General features: G+C 38.0%; 1 protein-coding gene across 1 annotated transcript; it reads left to right on the top strand.

Moving 5' to 3' along the window:
• The first annotated feature begins 16,726 nt into the window (after window positions 1–16,726).
• PAK1IP1 (p21-activated protein kinase-interacting protein 1-like protein) lies at window positions 16,727–19,905 on the top strand. Its single transcript, XM_051210682.1, has 3 exons — window positions 16,727–16,917; window positions 17,914–18,276; window positions 18,833–19,905. Exons 2-3 carry the CDS (start codon window positions 18,076–18,078, stop codon window positions 19,817–19,819), a joined length of 1,188 nt encoding a protein of 395 aa, XP_051070700.1. The 5' UTR covers window positions 16,727–16,917; window positions 17,914–18,075; the 3' UTR covers window positions 19,820–19,905.
• The last annotated feature ends 92 nt before the right edge of the window (window positions 19,906–19,997 follow it).

The raw sequence follows: 19,997 nt of genomic DNA, 5'->3' as shown, positions 1-19,997 counted from the left end.
GCGGTAGGAGTTTCGATCCAAGGACGAAACAGTTACATAATGCTTCTTATTCCAACCTAGATCGATTCATAAAATTAATAACCTTCGATAATATCCTGTTTTCACCAGTATCTTATTTCAAGAAGTAATTCTGGAAATCTAGGGAGAAACAGTGACCAATGTGGTCCAAACATGTCGGGCATGAGGCGGCTACTCACCCACAGTTTAGAGGGATGTTTGAGCAATATTGCGAATTGATTGAAGTTAAGTATATAAATCGCTAAATTCTGGGTCACTGGTCTAGAGGTTAAACACACATGGAACTGGAATTCCTAGATTCGATTTCCTGTGGTGGGGTCGTGACGTGCACTACCGAGGAGTAACATACTAGGACGAAACATCTGCCCGATGATTTTCGGTTCTCATTGGATATCTAACTTAGGTCAGTTTGTGATATCAATAACAATCAGTAAATGTTTGTCATAAAGTAATTAATACTGAGTTCAGCTAAGCTTTCGTAACTATTCTACCGGAAATTATCTTTCATACTTTTACTGTATAATTATTAAATACCCGGATTATTGTGTGTTTGTATTCCCTTAGTTGAAAGCTCTCGTGTGATACATAAATACATGCTGAATGTTTTACTCTTCTTGAATTGGTGTTAACCAATTGCGAACCTATCATTTTATTCTCTTCAACTTATAGTATAAAGGTACCAATGTTGCAGTTCCTTTTTTATAATGATGTGTGATAAAGAATTCACTCTATTTTATCGTATTAGTTGTGTCATAAAATTGAATCGCACAATGAAAAAATTATCTACTATCTGCGTTGTATTCCGTCCTGGCCAGCGAGCACATAAGGACTGAATTCTTGAACAATAGTCATTTAGTATTGACCTCAACTCTTATCTCACTATCATTTTGTCAGTGATTAACAGAAAGTCACTTGTTTTATATCCTGAAAGATATCTTGACGAAGTAATCAGTGCCTGAATTAGATCTCATAACTGTTCTTATAACTACGGTTTGACCTACAGGCATCAATACAATGCAAGTAATCTGTTCTTTTTAGTGTCATATCATTATTTTTCATAAGTTTGCAGATATACATTGTTCAGACGTAATTAAAATCATTACTTGTAATCCTGAACTCGATCTGATTTTACTTTTTAAGATCTGAATCAATAAATGTATTGTTATATTCGTTTATCAGATCAATAAAAAAAGAAGTAATAATTGGTTTTAATTAGAGAAGGGTTTTGTGGATATTATAATAATTTCAAAGGTCGAGATCATGTGTGAATTGAAGCTAAACCACCATGGAAAGCATGGAATAAGTGGACGGTCGTTTCGTCTTATTGTGGGACTCCTCAGCAGTGCGCATCCACGACCTCGCCTGGGTTCGAATCCCACGAAACGGCCGTCCACTGATTCCATGCTTTCCATGGTGGTTTAGCTTCAATTCACTCATGATCTCAACCATTAAAATTATTGGATTGATGGGTACTTCCACATAGAAGACGAACTAAAATCATACTTGGCACTGAAGGCTCTACAAGCTGGTCAGTGAATTTTTTGGTGTGTCAAAATATATAGTTACTGTTAAGTTTGTTTTACATCGTTTTTACTCACTTCTCGTTTAGTCTTTTGCATATTGTTTTATACTACTTATTTATATTCAGTAAAAAAATGCATTCTGTCGTGTAATATTCTGAAATATTTACTTATACTTATAACGTTTATTGTACTTATGATTGCATTCATCATTACAGTTACTTTGCCTTAAACACTGTAGCGGTTATCTTCAGTTTTGTGCATTTGTTTAAACGCAACAGTTTTAATATTTTTTTGCTCTTCGTTCAGGTTTTGGTTGTTGGTAAAGTGTTATCAACTTTACACACTGCTATCAGCTGTCCTTTGTACTATCGTACGTTGCAATTATTCTTTACGCTAGTGTTACAAGAAGCGTTTTTATTTCATACAAAAGGACGCGTTTAAACGCCTGAGATACCTCACAAGTTGAGGTTTGTAACTAATTTTTGTGTATTGTTCAATAAACAACCGCTATTGTAGACAAATCGTTGTTTTGAGAACTTCGATTTTGAGCATATCTCAATCGGGTGACCTGGACGCTTCAAAAGATCTAACAGTCACTTTGGCAGTCGTAATTTACTTAAGTAAATTTGGTACATTAAAAAGTATGATTTATTTGGGAAGAAACAAACCGTATAATTTAAAAATTTTGTGGAGATAAAATGTTCGATATGTCAGCATTACGACATGAGATTTTGATCAATTTAAGGAAATAAATTAGGATATTAGCATTAATTAATGAATATTTTTGGCCAATTCAAAACAGCTTTTCATTTTCGAGTCTCATTTTTCCACAATTCTTTGATGACAGGAGTTAATTAAGTATAATGATACACAGCACAAGGGAAGTAAAGTAATTAATGCATAAATGAATCCTAGTATCGCTTTCATGTTTTGCTGATTTTGTTGATATGTAGTCTTCTGAACTAACCTTCTCGCCTAATAATAATAACTTTATTCAATGTTGCATGTCTAGTACAGCAAGTTATTCCATTGTCTCTACTGTCCCACAAGGTTAGACAAGTCGTTTTTATCAAATTAATAGGTTTTAGAGATGATTTTGAAAAATAAATTATGACAAATAAGGAGGAAAAATAAAATCAAAGTAACTAATAAGCGATGACGACAGACCACTGCGAGACGAACTATGGTGTTTGTGTAGTGACTTATTTTTATCACGAGAACACGATTGGTTTAATGAAAACAATTATTATTATAACCAACTGTACCAGTGACTGTTTAATGTGCTCTTTGTTTAACTGTGCTAAAAACACCTATTATACTTACTCCGATTGTGACCTCGCGCGAATATGGTTACGCTCAGTAACCAAGCTTGTATCCTGGAACGATCTCGGTATTCTTTCAATACCACGAGATCGCCAGCAAATATATCTCGATATGGTCCAATAACTGCCTTCGGATATTTGGATTCCGGGGGATTCTATGGATGTTCTGACACGCGTTACTTTGTAGTGGTGTTCATAGTCAAATTCGACTCGATTCCACCCTACATTTGTATGAACTAATGATTCGTTTGTACTTGGTGTCTGCCTGGTTTTGAATTCTAAATACAATGAGTTCGTTTATGCTCATCTAGTTGTACGTGGTCTTGTAGCGGTAAATAAATCCCCAAAATAAATAGCTCTGTAAGTTTTCGACATTGGATGCTGACCAGATTAGTTTTAGTGGACTCATCTAGCTGAGGGTGCTCGGTCATGCATCCGCACCAGATCACGTGTGGTAACGCTGTGCTCAACATCTACCGTAATCGCTAGCCAGATTAGATCAGAGAATTCCGATATATTGGTAATCGCCAAATGCACTCTTCCGATCTCCTCGACTCTGTCTTTTGATTTCTCTCGGTGGGTACAAATCATACTAGGTGTTACTGGTAGAAGCGTTTTCAAACACTGAATACCTGTGTCATCTTCATTGGTGAGACCGACGTGATCTGGTACACCTAATTGCAACTGTGAGTCTGTTCCTTTTTGAGATTTTTATATATCATTGCCTTATTTTTTTATTTTTTAAACATTGTGATTTTTTCGTGTTTTTTTTCTTGGATATATATATATATTTTCCCCTCGTTCATTACCGTACTTCATATTTCATCATGACTGAACAGACACCCAAAGTACTCAAGCTTAAGACCTTGTCCCCAACTTCGTTTCAACTGATGCCTTTCTGGCCCGACAATATCGAAGCCTGGTTTTGCTACGCAGAAGCCGACTTCTCTGAGCACGGCGTGATCGACACACGTGCACAATTCCTCGCAGTAGTCAAGGAACTACCGCGCGAATTCAACAGGTACGTAGCACCTAGTATGTTTACTAGTGATGTTTCTGAACCTTACGAAACCTTGAAACGTTCGATTCTTAAACGAGGAGACCTAACCGATCGACAAAGGTTAGATCAACTCTTTAATAACATAGACCTGCAGCACGGTTCTGCGACGGACATGTTGCAAAGGATGAGAGAGGTTATAGGCCCAAGAACTTTCGATGAAGGTCTATTCAAACAACTTTTCTTGTCAAAACTTCCCCAACAGATGCAAGCGGTTCTGGTCTCGTTTCATAACAACGCCTTAGACGAACTGGCTGCATCTGCCAATCGTATCTTAGAGATTACGAAATCTACCGAGGCCTTCACAGTCAATGAAAAGCCTCAAACGACTCAGAACGACATAACCGAGTTATGTCATACACTCATGCGTTATCTTAATCTCCGTAACGACAGTAATCGTTCACACACCCTACGTAGAAGCATTTCACGTAAGCGATCTGTCTCTAGACCACGAGAGACGGATAATCCAGACTGGTGCTGGTATCATAACCAGTATGGAAAGTTTTCCAGAAATTGCAGGAAACCCTACAATTTTTCCAACTCAAAACCGACCGACTCGAAAAACAACTCGGGAGACTTCCAAGCCGGCACGCGTTAACGGCAACCGTAGCTGGCAAACATAGCCGTCTGTTATACGTCACAGATGTGACAACGAGATTTCGCTACCTCGTCGACATTGGCTCAGAAGTAAGCGTTCTCCCAGCGAATTCTGACGACCGACTTCACGAATCGGCTCTAAACTTACCGGCGGCAAACGGAAAACCCTATCGCTAGGTATGGCAAAAGGTACGTTTACCTGAACGTGGGTTTACGCAAACCCACTCACTGGACCTTGAAAGGTACAACTGTCTTTTCGAAAATCGACTTGGTTAAAGCGTATAACCAAATCCCTATGGCTACTGACGACATACCGAAAACAGCTATCATTACTCCCTTCGGACTCTATGCATTTTTGCGAATGCCCTTCGGTCTAAGAAACGCGGCTCAAACATTCCAAAGACTCATAGACGACGTTTTTCGAGGTCTCAACTTCGTACATGGGTACGTTGACGACTGCTTAATCCCAAGTCCGGACAGAGAATCACATCTCAAGCATCTGAATCTTGTTATCGAACGAATACAAAAGCATGGCATTACTGTAAACGTTCAGAAATGCCAATTCGAAACCGACTCATTAAACTTCCTAGGACACACTATAGATGCTCAAGGCATCCGACCCCTTAGGACCAAGGTGGCGGCAATTCTGGATTATCCAGAACCGACCACCGTCAAGCAAGTACGAACGTTTAACGGCCTCGTATGTTTCTATAGACGTTTCATACCGAAATGCGCATTACTCATGAAACCGCTAACCGACCAACTTCGTGGAAATGCGAAATCCATCAATCTGGACGACACCGCACGAAAAGCATTCTCCACAGTTAAGGAACTGATTGCTAAAACAACAATGTTTGCACATCAGGACACCCGAGCACCCATTAGTATCGCAGTAGACGCATCTGACTCGACAATCGGAGGAGTCTTACAACAATGGGTTAACAAGTCCTGGCAACCATTGGCATTTTTCTCTAGACGGTTGCTTGACACCGAATCAAGGTACAGCACATTCGGTAGGGAACTCCTAGTTATGTATTGTGCTGTACGGCATTTCCAACACTATATCGAAGGCCGTGAATTCACTTTTCACTGACCATAACCCACTCACCTTCTCTCTAAGCTCTACTTCAGACAAGTACTCACCTCGTGAGTCTCGACAACTGGACTACATTTCGCAGTTTACTTCAGATATTCAACACATCTCTGGAGCAAACAATGTAGTTGCAGACGCTTTATCTCGCATAACTTCCTTGAACAGTTTCCAAGGAATCGACCTTCTTAAACTCGCCGAGCTTCAAAAAGAAGACAGTGATCTTCAGCACGAGTTATCGTCCACAACACTTAAACTACGCATCAAACAGATGAGAACAGGTAAGGAAACCTTACTTTGTGACACATCTACAGGTAGGGATCGCCCAATCGTGCCGAAACGTTATCGACGCAATGTTTTCAACACATTGCATAAACTTTCTCATCCAGGTGTCCGTGCAACCATCAAGCTTATAGCAGAAAGGTTTTGCTGGCCTGGAATGAATAAAGAAGTGAGGGAGTGGCTACGCTCCTGTGTAAGCTGCCAAAAATCTAAGGTTATCAGACACAATAAATGTCCCTTAGGCTCGTTTAAAACTCCCGATGCTCGTTTCGACCATGTTCATCTGGATTTGGTAGGACCGTTACCAGATTCAAATGGATACTCTCACCTCTTAACCTGCGTGGACCGTTTCACTCGATGTCCAGAAGCAGTACCTATCAATCACATCACTGCTGAAACAGTGGTCCGCACCTTCGTCGAACGATGGGTAGCAAACTTCGGCTGCCCTTCAACCGTCACTACAGACCGCGGACGTCACTTTGAATCTGAACTTTCCGTCGTCTGACCACACTTCTAGGAATCACTCGCTTCCGAACGACCGCCTACCATCCACAGGCAAACGGATTGGTAGAACGTTTCCACCGACAACTAAAAGCTTCACTATCAGCTGCAAACGTTTCTCAGTGGACCGACGCTCTTCCACTCGTCTTACTAGGTATTCGCAATGCAGTGAAAGCTGACATTGGATACACTGCATCTCAACTCGTTTATGGAACGACACTTCGACTTCCAGGAGAATTCGTGGATCCTTCATCCTCTTTAATGAGCATGGATCTAACCTGCTACATGAACAGGCCTACAAACGCAATGCGTTCAGTTAAACCTGCTTCCACTCGACCACAATCAACCGATGTTTTCGTTAAACCTGACTTACAATATAGCACACACGTTTTCGTTCGTCGAGACTCACATTGATGACCTTTCGAATCATCAAACGAAGGACTTTTCAAATTTTTTCAACGTGAATCTAAGTACTATATAATCGAGAAGAACGGAACAAACGATAGCATCAGAATCGATCGCTTAAAAGCAGTGTACTTAGAAGGAAATCCTATTCACGTCGATTTCCCTTCGGTACAATCGCACAACACGACTCCTACACTCATAATTCCTCAACCGACAACCAACACTAACGATGACACTCCGAATGTATCTGAAAATAAACTTAAAACGACGCGTTCTAGAAGAAAAGTAAGATTTCTAGAACATTTAAACGACTATTGCACGTAACGCAATACTCGACATTTTATATTATCTCGATCTTTCTTTTTACGATATATAATATTAAAAAAAACAATTTTAGTATGCTTATATATTTTTATTTTTATTTTAAAAAAAACGAACAAAAAACATAAAAACATTTTTTAATGCTATTACGTGTGCTTGAGTTTAGTTTCCTTTTTTTTCGCCGACATTGTGTTTTTACGCACATACGAGTGTATTTCGACATGCACTTACATTTTCTTTTTTCTTTTCCAGGACGGCTGGAAAAGAACGATACAGTTTACGAGGAGCCGAAATTTTCATTGTACATTTTGTTTTTTTTACTATGTTGTACCTCGGTCCCATATAGTAAGGAAAGACGACCAGACGCTGCTAAACCTAGTGAGCTACCAGAAGAGTGTTTACCAACGACAGACTGGTTGAGTTTGAACTTCTGGCTGGCCACGTCTTAGGGTCATCACTGCCCCACTAGGGAGGGAGTGATCTGTAGCGGTAAATAAATCCCCAAAATAAATAGCTCTGTAAGTTTTCGACATTGGATGCTGACCAGATTAGTTTTAGTGGACTCATCTAGCTGAGGGTGCTCGGTCATGCATCCGCACCAGATCACATGTGGTAACGCTGTGCTCAACATCTACCGTAATCGCTAGCCAGATTAGATCAGAGAATTCCGATATATTGGTAATCGCCAAATGCACTCTTCCGATCTCCTCGACTCTGTCTTTTGATTTCTCTCGGTGGGTACAAATCATACTAGGTGTTACTGGTAGAAGCGTTTTCAAACACTGAATACCTGTGCCATCTTCAGTCTAAATTTTGCTATTACGGGGATTCACAGTTAATTCTGTAATTCAAATACTTCGAATTATCACATAGCTCCACTGCACTATATTACGCGTTTCATTCAGAATCCAAATAAAATACTTTCAATTGTACTCGCAGAGTTCTACTAAACTTGTATACTGGTTCATACTTCATTATTAAAGCATGAATTTGACAGCTTCCATATGACAATATTTCACGTGAGGCATGCCAGATTACGGGCAAGATCAAATTGTTAAGGATAATACAGTATTCGGAGGCATTAATGACTGCGTAGGACGAGAGCACATGCTCCATATGTGTTTTCGGTGGCGCATCACGAGGGTAATGAAGAGGATAGTAAAAAACCAAAGCACGAGAAGCAGAACGAACAGTTGAGCCATTTGTGATGGAATGAATAAGGTATGACTACTTAGGTTTATTCTCTTTTATTTAGTCATTCCTAAGCAAGTGATATTTAACAGGCTAAAGAAAACAAGCCTAAGTATGGCGATAAACAGACAAAAAACCGTATAAATGGATGTGATTCAAAAAGAACCTGAAAGTTTGGAATCATGTGCAGTTTTAGATTTCAGTATGGGAAACACAGTATCTGGGCACACAAATGGCTATTGTTTTCGTTAGAGCTATAACAGATCATTTTTATTATTATGGATTTTGTAGTGTCGTGAATGGATTTTGTTTTGGTGTAATTGTCCAGTCTTGCATGTAACGGGATGTCTCGGTGGGAACTGAAACAAATTCAGGGTTACGAACATGAGTCAAAGAGGTGCTTGGCATAAAAAAGACAACCAATACCATTTGATAGTTACATCCCGTTAGACTATAAGGAGCCTTAACTTTAAAAAATGTCTTGCCCCACAGACATGGGTGGATTGAAGTTATCCCTCCACCATCGTGTTTGCCGTTCAGTAACGCCACCTTGTTTCCCTTTGAGATGTTGGGCTCTTTTATGTTGGTGTTATGTACGAATATTGCTTCAATTTGTGTTCCATGTTGCACACCTTGTTGGGATACGCTGTGTCTACTAGTTTTATGTACAAGCGAAACAGATAGCCAAAGCTTTTATATTCTCAGTTAGATTTTCATTTAGTATATTACACTGCTATAAAGTTGAATAACGGTATAAATTGTAAGATACTGGTCAGTTAGTATGTGGTTTAGAAATGATAAGGAGAGATAGCAGATCAAAGAATATGAAAGAAGAGTTTTGAGTTGTAAAACTTCAGAATGAGACGATAATTAAGTGAACAAGACATTCGAATGCAAATTAAAATTTATGATAATTTATGATATTATAAGCCTAATATGATCGGGAGTAGTTGGGCAGCATCAATAGGGTTGTTTAGTTATCTGTCTACTTGAGATAAAAAATTAGGAGCGGCAAATGACACTTCATGGGAGAAGTAATGAAACTGAACATTATAGAGACTCAGAATCTGAATGCGAGGGGTAGGAGCATGGAGGCATGACAAATAATCAATGAATAATAGGAGAGGGTAAACCATGTGTTCCATCATTTAGTCATATGCAAATTGGTGACAATGGAGTCCGTCATATTCATGACCGGTCTATATATTTGGTGGTCTATAATAAAGTGTCTCACTGATGGGCTGAAGTCCAGAGAACAGTTGATGAAGCTATTTAGAGTCAAGTAACAGGATTATAAGTCTTTTGAACTTGATGATAGTGTCACAGTTGCAATTAGGTGTTGGCAACCTGTTCCATAATAATTTTTATCGCAGTGCAAATACTTACAACGTGTAGGTTTTCGGTGTCTTACAGTAAGCAAAGTAAACGCGTTGTTTCTGTTATAACTTGTGACCGCCGATTAAAGGGCACTCAATTATCGACCGGACCAAGGACGCGTAAACACGTGCGAGCAGTCTAGAGTCCTGATTGGTTCTGCTTACATACGAAGCAATAATGAATCTAATACACTCGCCTAGATGAATCCACCAGTTATTGGTCTATGTGATGAGTAAGAATCATTTTACATTAAAATTTGTTTATCTTCTGTTAAGAACGAAACTATGGATAAAGTGGGTTGTCGATTCCGAAGGTCTTTAGTTTGACGAGAAGCCTTTTGTTTGAGACCATTTCAAAGGCTTTCTTAAAGTTTAGGAATAGGACTGATACAATGAGTCCGTTGTTTCGTTTAGGAGTTATGTCATTCATGTAGTCTACTACGCATGTACCTCATGGTCTGGACCAGAGAAACTCATGCTTGGAGGTTGAGGTGAGATTACCAGTGAGTAAATGTCCAACTAGCACCGCCACAACTACCCTTTCCATGCTTTTAAATACGACTGAGGTTATGTTTATGGGCCGGTAATTTTCAATATTTGCTTCAGGTCCTGTCTTCATTTTGTGGATGATATGTGTAGTTTTCCAGATAGTAGTGCAACACGCTGTATAAAGTGATATAGCAAATATACTGAAAAGTAAGCCACACATATCATCACTGTAAGATCCGTTTTGAATGTTTTGTGTGTGTGTGTGTGTGTGTGTGAAAATCACTCCATGTATACACTTGTACTTAATTCCTATTAACCCTCTTAGTTGTACTTTGTTAGTTTTTTGATTACATTTGGATTGTTAATATTTGTATTTTTTATTTTAGTTTTTGTTTTTCTTACGCCATCACTAAGTTTTGTGTTTCTGCCCGAACTGCATCTATTTTACTTTACTTGGTACTTGTTCTTGACGGCAGCCATATTGATTTGCTCCTCCTTTTGTGCGTGTTATATCCAGTCAGGATAGAATAGCGTTCATTTGTTGTGACTGATTTGATTAATTGAACAATTATTGGTTGAATAGCCGGGTGATAATATTTGTTTAGAACTGCTATTTACCCGATTATGTGTTTTGAATTTGACAGGCGAGGGCGCGTGTCTAACCTACCTGATCGGCTATTCTTCAGTCCAAACCGTAGTTTGGATTCTACAATCACCACGTTTTAGCATGCTAGCCGGAGTGTCAATTGGTCAATCAACCTAAGTGTTTCATTATGATAATTGCCTAGGAAATTTTCTGTAGATTGAGTTCTACACTAGCAATTTCACAAGAAGGTATTAGTATTGATTTTTATTCATTTAGTGGTTTTTCTTTAGTTAATGAGGAGCAAATGTGTTCACCAAATAGTTGCGTAACTAGTCTAGGATCTCATTGCGTTTTTTGTCCTTAACAGATATGTTTCCTCCTCTCGACTTATTTTGTGGGAGTTTGATAAGTGTGACCGTATTACATCTTCCTGGAAAAATATTTCTGTCATCTCATTCAAAGAAGAAATTCTTTGACTTCGGGATTTATTTACAGCTACAGTACGAAAGTGTTCACCAGAAAGTTCCTCAGAAATCTTAAGGTCTTCGAATTATTGATTGTCTTTCATAAATATATTTCCTTCTGTTGATCTTAAACGTTTGAGTTTACTCTGAATTCGTTTCATAACTGCGGAGTCATTATTACGTTTCATAGCGCGTTTTTTGCGCGACTGTTTTTTGTACGTATTACCTCTACTAGGACAAAAATTTATATTATTGTAACTAAAGAAGGAAGGTCATTAAGGTTGTGAATTTGACTGCAATGCCTTCATAGACGTCTGCGCTTACGGACCGACATATATATTTCTTTGGAAAACTTATGTTCACACTATCCTAAAGGTGCGATTTCGTTCAAGATATTACTGGGATTGTGATAGAATATAATATTTAGCTTTTCTGTAGTGTTCATGCTAAAAGAAGTCCAACAGTCAATGCTTCCTGAAGAATTTTGGAAGTTTTTCCAATTGAACTTGTGATAGTTCCTACGAAGTGTGATAATTTTACCTCTATAGGTTGTAGTTTTTATAACCATCTGTAGGACGGTTGATATGGGTCTACAGTGAGCATTGATTGTTCTTCGGTAACTCGTTTTCTTGAGTTAGAAGATGACATATCAAGTGAGCTGGTGGAGTTGTTTGAAGAGTTTAACCAGGAGTGATGGAAGTACTCTTCGATCGAAGCTTCAAAGAAGGAACGAGTTTGTATTTCTCATGTGATTTGAAATAACATGGGCTAGATGCCTCTCCGGAGATGTCACTAGGGGTGGTATTCCAAAAGAATCTTGTATATGCTTATTGCACAATCTACTGCTGTTTGTACCATAGTCCTGACAGTAAAGCTCGTATCTTGGGTGAAAGCTATTTGCATTAGTGTTATCCTTGGGCATACCCACTGTAAGTGGTTGAAAGTTGTTATGACAGTTTTTATATTTTGAAGCCATTTGTATATGGCTGATCCCATAGAATGTGAAAGATTTTCACTCAGAGAGTAGTGATGGCTGCACTTTCGGGGATTTAATATGACATGTGAGGTGAAAAATCTATTACTACCATACTTACAAATATTTCTAGCCTGTAGTGGGTGAGTGGTACGTTCATTCATTTATTTGATAGTTACAATTAGTTTTCACGTTCAAAAGTTGGCCACAAGTTTTGCTACTTAGATTGGTTTAAGGTAAGTTACATGATATAAGAGGGGAAAATCTGTTCAGTGTTAATGGAAAAGCCATTGAGAAGTTGAGTTGAATCCTACGTGTTTCCTTGTTAAATGTTGTTGTAATATATATATTTCTGCAAGGGCAGGTATGCGTCATTTTACAGGCATGATCAACAAATCACAACATTTATTAACTCACAGTTTGCATCCCAAGCAGAGTTATTAAATAAGTATAATCTATAAAAAAGAATATCACTTCATTTGTTCAGATATACTGAGTAGTCTTTAAAATATTTTCCGATGTGTTCGTGCTAAGTATTTATGCAATGCAACTTTTTGAGTTCGGAGTTACTATAAAGTAGATATACAGAGCGCTTGTTGTGAACCATAACTCTGAAAACGCGTACATCGAGTTTGTTCCAGATATCAGTAGTTCCATAACTGTGCCTTCAGAGCAAGATTCTGAAAAAAAGGAAACCAAGGAGCAGCAAGACAGTTGGATATGAACGATAAACAGTACTTAACACTTTGTAGTGGAACAGAGGTATGATAAATTATTAGATTAACTTCATACTAGCTCTTGTAGCTAATATGAATTATGATCAGAGGCTTCAAATGAGAGAATGCAGTAATAAAGAACAATGAGTCGTGATATTTATCAAGGTGAAGTAAGTTCAAATGAAGGAAGGGGAGTCAAGATTGGAGTAAGAAAGGCTTTTAATTAGAACAGAAGGTGCATATAGAAAGCAAAGTGTTAAGAAAACTAATAACTGTATCTTTTATTTTCTGAATTTTTTCATCCGATGCCTGCCACACAGTCTCAATGTAAAAGTCCGAGTTAGCATGTTATAGGTTGTCTTAGTGGAATATCTAATTAGAAATATGAGTCTGAATGATGGGCGTAGGAGAACAACCTCAATATCACAGATCGATTGACTTGTTCACAATCATAAGGAGCCTGACACAAACAAAATGTTCTGCTCCACAAACATGGGGGATTGAAGTCATAGCCCTCACTACAAATGCCTGATGGTCAGTAACTCCACACCCTCTTTTTGTGATATTAGGCTGATTTAAACTTTTATGGATATATATCATATCTCACACAATGCTTCGTGTTTCACATCCTGTTGGAAAACACTATTTCTATAAATACCATTTTATAAGCTTATCAAACCGTTACAAATTATGGACTGTGAGCAAGTCATCGATGTAATGCTTTAGTTGACTATAGTATAAAGTATAGGTTTCTAATCAAAGCATAGGCTATAAGGAGGGTATATTGTAGGATAGTTGTTCGCCGAAGTAGGAGGAGGAGTAGAGAAATATATAAGTCATAAATAAGGTATAGAGTGGTGAAACAATAATAATGGCAAGTCAACATAATGTACAGGAGAGTTAAAAGCTGATAAAAAATAAACAAGGGGGAACTCACATTAACTCGGTACTGTCGTTATCTTGTTCTATCCTAAGCGGTTGATGGGTAACAGGTTCCACAGATTCAAGATCACTGTTAGTAGGCAGTCGAGTTCGCGGTTCTTCTGACTTTTTAGGGTAGTAATAAGCGTCTCTTAGTGACCGAGTATCTACAGGTTCAGTGAGTTATCAAGTAAAAAATTAGAGAGGAAAACGTACCTAATATAACTACAAAGTAGGAAAATAAGGCAGTTTGGTCTACACATGCAGAGAGCCTATAGTGTCTGAGTGGGACGCAGATGTGTTCGTTTGTGCTAGATCTGTGCAAGTGAGTTCTTGACCAATAAGTCTTACAAGAGTATGTAATTCATCTGACACGCGTATTTCAGAGGGAAGACTGTCCCATATTAACGCCAACTTGGTGAGGAAAACGTTTTTCCGAGTGTTTTAGCCCCCATTTACTGGAGCTGGATAGTTTTTCTGTGTCTGTGAGGTGAATATGCAGTGGCATTGGATCGTAACTACACAATCCTCAAAGCTGAACATGAGACAAGTGGGAAAATAGATATTCAATATTTAACACAGAGGAAACTCAAAGATGTAGAAGGCGGAAACAAAAAATGCAATGAATTCCAATTGATCGGATGGCATGGCTCAGGCTTGCAGGCGTGGTCACTGTTTACTGTTATCTTATATCTTCTATTCGTATTAAATATATTGATCTATCTCTAGCCTATGTGTGTTCTTCATCATATATTGATGATTGTTACAACGCGATGAGTTGGTGTAGATAATAATGTGACCTCCACGTAAGATCATATAGATTAGGTTGCATGACAAGTCTACAATTTTAGGATTAAGTCTATTATTAGAGCGATACTAATATCACAGTTTACCATAATTCTACAAATACAAGTTCATTCGAGTCATTTTATGTAATGGTTTTAAGTGGACTACTTGACTAAGTTAAGTCGGTTTCATATCGTCATATGGCTCATATTAAAATAGCTTACTACGAAAACAGTCTGGATTATAATTAGAAATATCATTATCTGTTTTGGTGTCAGTTGGAATCCGTATCTTATTCATAAATATCTGATCTCCAGACTCATCTAAGACTACAGGGTTTTCTGTCGTTTGTATATTCACATCATGCTCATGATGAATGTGTTCGGAAATCTTTATATTATTGGAAGTTGTCCTTAGTTGTTTATTAGCTACAACTTTCCTATCGCTTCACGTCTCCTTGCAAGACATTGTCAAGGTGTTCAGTTTGGAATAACCTCTATATTTTAATATGGAATCAATGAGTAAATATTTATGCTCGAAATAACAAACTCTTTAGTATCGCCACAACAGCTAAATTTAAACAGAAGGGAACATGTTGATCTATCCAATTTTTTCCAAGGCCAGGTGTCTTGACAGCTGTCGTTGAGGATACTACATGCTCGAAGGCAAAAATCTCTTGGCTTAGCCACAAGCTTTAAGACACTCAGGTTTATTGAGTTGTCCGATAGTAAGCTTAAACCACGTGAAAAAGTGTCACCACTTTTAGAGATCTCTGGGAAAGATCAAGACTAATAAGATGTTGCTGAAGAATGACTAGAGGTTCAAAGACATTGTGCCCAAACTACGAAGCAATATCAAACTTATATAATACGGTAGAGAACAGTGGTTTTCTTTACGAGTTCTTTTGAAAATTTTCAAATTGGTTCAATCTCCGGACTTATTCTCCTAATGTACACTCTGTATTTACTAATTATGCAGTCTTGGAACAGGTAGTTAGGATTGTAACGTGTTTTACGTAAATGTACTGATGCCAAACAATGTTATTCATGAACTTAGAGGGGAACATCAACAGAATTTTAAGGTACTTAACAACATTATAAGCATTTATTTTGAAAAAAATTCACTGTTTCGTAAGGCTTTACAGTCCACCTATCACCCTGAAAAATCCTAGTTACAATGCCTAAACAGTAGAGACGTGCTCCGAATACATCTAACTTTATTATTTGACGAAAAAAAATAGAGAAATTCAACGTATACACTACGTTACCTGACAGTCATTTAGAGATAGACCTCTAAATACAGAAGACGGATTAAAAGTACAGACGTCACGGGCAAAGCACTTAGATCTCCTTGGAAAACATCGTCCATACCTTTAATATACGTACTAAATGCTATGCCAGGAGTTTGAAATGACAATCTAGAACGTAGATTTTCACCCTATTTCGCCAGACTTCATCAGTGATGTACCACTCTGACGGTACTTTGTATTTATAAGATCATATTGTTATTCCTCCTGTATTACGTGGATCTGTCCTTCAGAAATTACATAGTGGGTATTTTGATGATGAGAAAATGCTATATCTCGTAAGGCTCAGATGACGACTACCGTAGATAAATAAGATATATTTTGCACAGCAACACAATTATGAAAAATGTCACAACCTACAAAGTCATCCTTCAAAGTGAACTCCATTGACAGTGTAGTCTGAAGTCTGACAGAGAACCTATGCAGAAACATATATCTAATGGTTTTATTGGGAAATAATACAGTCCACCAGTCCATCGTAATATGCAGTAGCCTATAAAGGTATACGAAACAGTCATATTCTTCAACCAAAAGCTGAAGTTATTAAAGTAGAAAGAACAATGTAGCCATTTTTTATTTACACGCTGAGAGTAGCAGAAGTACTACTTAATTATTATGTAAACTCCACGATTGTTCCCAAAAAAGTTGACATCGCATATCCGTACGACTACATAAAAACCTTATAAGAAAGATATACTGTATTTATTTATTGCTTTGAAGATTAATCAAACTCAATGTCACCGAAGTTGCTTATCTCAAGTTTTTTTGTTTAAATCATTCATTTCATATAAAAGCCGTTACGTGGGTAAATTTTTGTTGGTGTTTCTTTAGCGTGGTTTTATGCGAATGGGGAGTGAGGCATTTGTTGCGGTCCACCTTCGATTTCACTTATTCGTATAATACTGTAAAATCATTGTTTTATTATACTAGTGATTCGGGAGTACTCATGTGTAATAATCCCTTAAATGATACACCGTGTCTAACCACGTGAAGGTACCTCCAACCTACTTAAAAATAAGATAGTTTTAAAAATAGCTTGACTTCAGCGAATATATATATATATAATTATATATGGCATTTGTTTGTGGTTACTAAAATATACCTGCAACTACATATATCAGAAATCACATAGGGGTTGATGGAATGTTCACGAGATCCCACTCCCTCATTTTAAGCCAATAAAAACATGAGTCAGATGATCTGTCTGAAATTCTTCCAGAGATTTACCTTAAAATGTTTGCGTAAAACGTTGACTATACAAAGGCGAAGATTATAAGTGAATGAGAAATATACGGACACTATCCAACTGACACGAATATCAGTCCTCATTAATTTGGATGAATTCTGATCTAAAAGTCTTTTGCAGATACATATGACATCTCATGGCCATAAACAGTAGACTGACTTGTCAGTGACTCCCTGCTATGGGAAGCAGTCTTTGTACATGTTTATGTAATCACTAGAATTACTTGATAAGATCAACAGTTTGGATGGTAGTACCTTTTAAAAGGTAGTATTGAAAGCCTTGCGGTGGTGTAAAGCTAGTCATACCTAAACTTTGTATGGGAGCGTTCAGATGTTTTTTTTGTTGACAATTTAAAACTGCTCCTGTATACATTCGTAATTCAGAATTGTGGATGTTTGTATTCTTGATGCTCCTGAAACCATGTATGCGGCGTTGAAAGGAAAAAGACAGTGTAGTTCTAATTAAAGATAAACTTTACAACGAAGTGGTACTAGCTGTCGCTTTGGAATTAAAAATTCCATACCAAAACATCTCGTGAATGATACTAAAGAAAAGACATCCCATTCAGCGGGAATTAAATAGACAAATATGAACATTCTTGTGGCTATTACTAATGGAGCGCAAAATTGTCGATCTAGTCATTGTGACGTTAGGATGTTTATTTGTTTCATTACACATTGTTTCTGTGTTGTTTCTCATTCTTGCTCGCATTTTCAAAACCACCTCTTATCGCACGTTTGTAGATTTTAAGGAGTCAGTGAATCGCCTGAATTTCTGTTCGTTTGTCTTTCTAGTCCTCGCGTCGACCAAGCAATATATCGCTGCTGACCTGAAGCACGTTTTCCTCACTGCCAAAAACGTGTCCGAGAATAAATACAAGCCCGTTAACAATTTGAAGTTGCACCATGTTTTCTGTATTGGTGTCTTGTGGTACATATGATGGTAGTGTTTTTACGTTAGAATATCTCCATGATACCATTGATATTGCTGGTCCAAAACTGTTAAAACCACTATTCATCGACCCTACAGCACATCCATCGCCGGTCACAACAGTAGCTACCAAAGACGATGTGGTTATTTCTGGAAGTAGCGATGAAACTATTCAGGTTAGTTCACAAGGCTTTAAATTTTTATGTATATGCACTGAACAGAGTTTTAAGACTATCCCACCCTCTGTATTTGTTGGAATGCATCAAAGTAAGGAGCGACCGAATAATTGTGACCTATTATTTCTCTGCATCGTACCTTTGTTTTCCCGGTTACAGAGCTATAGCTTTTACCAGTACCACTATCAGGACACTATAGTGGTATAAGATATGTTGCGATCTAAAGGTCTCTTCTGCGATAATAACTTTCTCATGTTAACTAGATATTGTTCTGGTTGTAATTGCAAACCAATCATAGTAACTATGAGTTGTTTTCTAATTAGTGAATATAAAACATTCCTCACATTAATGCCTACTTAGTGTATTGGCGTCACAGAAATAACCAAGCAAGTATGTTGGTTTCTGGTTATTATCGTGGCAAATTTACAGTTGGGAGGAAAAACATGTTCCAATGATCGGCAGTAGGCTAGTTCTCATCAAATCACCCAAGTATTTATTATTGTGTAGTGATTTTTTGCAATAGTGACACAGAAATTTCCTCAATCTTGTTTTCTAGGTATTTTCAGTACACACAAAAACTCGTGTAGGTGCACTCGAAATGCATGTTGGGACCATAAGACAGCTTAAATTTATTACAGAATCGCATGACTCGACGTACTGTCATTTCTTCAGTGCTGGTGATGATGGATGTATTGGCATCTGGCGTTGCGAAACCCCAGGAGGTAAACTTACCAAATGCCCACATCCATCGGCTTGGGAGTGTATTCGTCAAATTCGTCGCCATAAAGGGTCAGTACAAAGTATAGCAGTGCACCCTTCCAATCGCTGTCTTTTCTCCATCAGTGCAGACAAAACGTTTCGTGTATGGAATCTTCTTCGTGGTCGACAGGCTTATGCTGTTAGACTGAAAAATCTGGCAAACGAGGCAAATAAAATCTCAATGTCACCAACTGGTAACCGTCTTCTTTTTATTTGGCCGAATAAATTCGAAATGATTGATCTTGTCAGCGAATCGCAGACAAGTCCCGATACTATCAAAAATGAAGCTTTCATTCTTGGCAGCGTCCAGTTTTCTAATCCCCCTACTTCAGACCCTATTTTCTTCAGTGAAGATGATGAACTCTGTAATCAAAAGTCTTCAGACCCCCTGTTTGTATATGTAATGGTTGGCATTGACGCATCACTTACTTTGATTAAATTCAACGTTCGAAATAACGCGTCTGAGTCATGGACACCTAAAATTACAAGCAAAGTAGTTTTGCCGGGTAAACGAATCAAATTCATTCAAGTTCTACACTGGCCATCTCATGTGGAAGAGAAAGAACCAATGTGCTCTGGACGTAGTCGGTTGGTAGTAGTTGTTACGACAGAAGCCGATGGTAGCCATGTACGAGGTTATGCTGTAAACCTCAATTCGACAGACATCCTTGAGCCAGGAAGGTCATTCATCCCTTTGTTCACATATGACATCCCAAGCGCTCGAATTACCGCCCTAGCTGCCACCTGGACTTCAACAAGTTATATGCATCATTCAGAGGTATGAAGACAAAATCAATCCCTAGTGAAATCGATTTTGAATGACGTCTACCTGTACATTTATTATGTAAATAAAATCTCGTGATTTTCCGATTTCATCAGTATTAATTACATCCAATTCATTAAACATGTAGCCTGACAACGACGTAGATTGCCGAACGTACTTGCGCAAAAGTCGACCCATC

This window comes from Schistosoma haematobium, chromosome ZW (genome assembly GCF_000699445.3).
Source record: "Schistosoma haematobium chromosome ZW, whole genome shotgun sequence".
Taxonomy (NCBI): domain Eukaryota; kingdom Metazoa; phylum Platyhelminthes; class Trematoda; order Strigeidida; family Schistosomatidae; genus Schistosoma; species Schistosoma haematobium.
The sequence above is the reverse complement of the archived record's forward strand: the minus strand, read 5'-3'. Positions and strand labels throughout refer to the sequence as shown.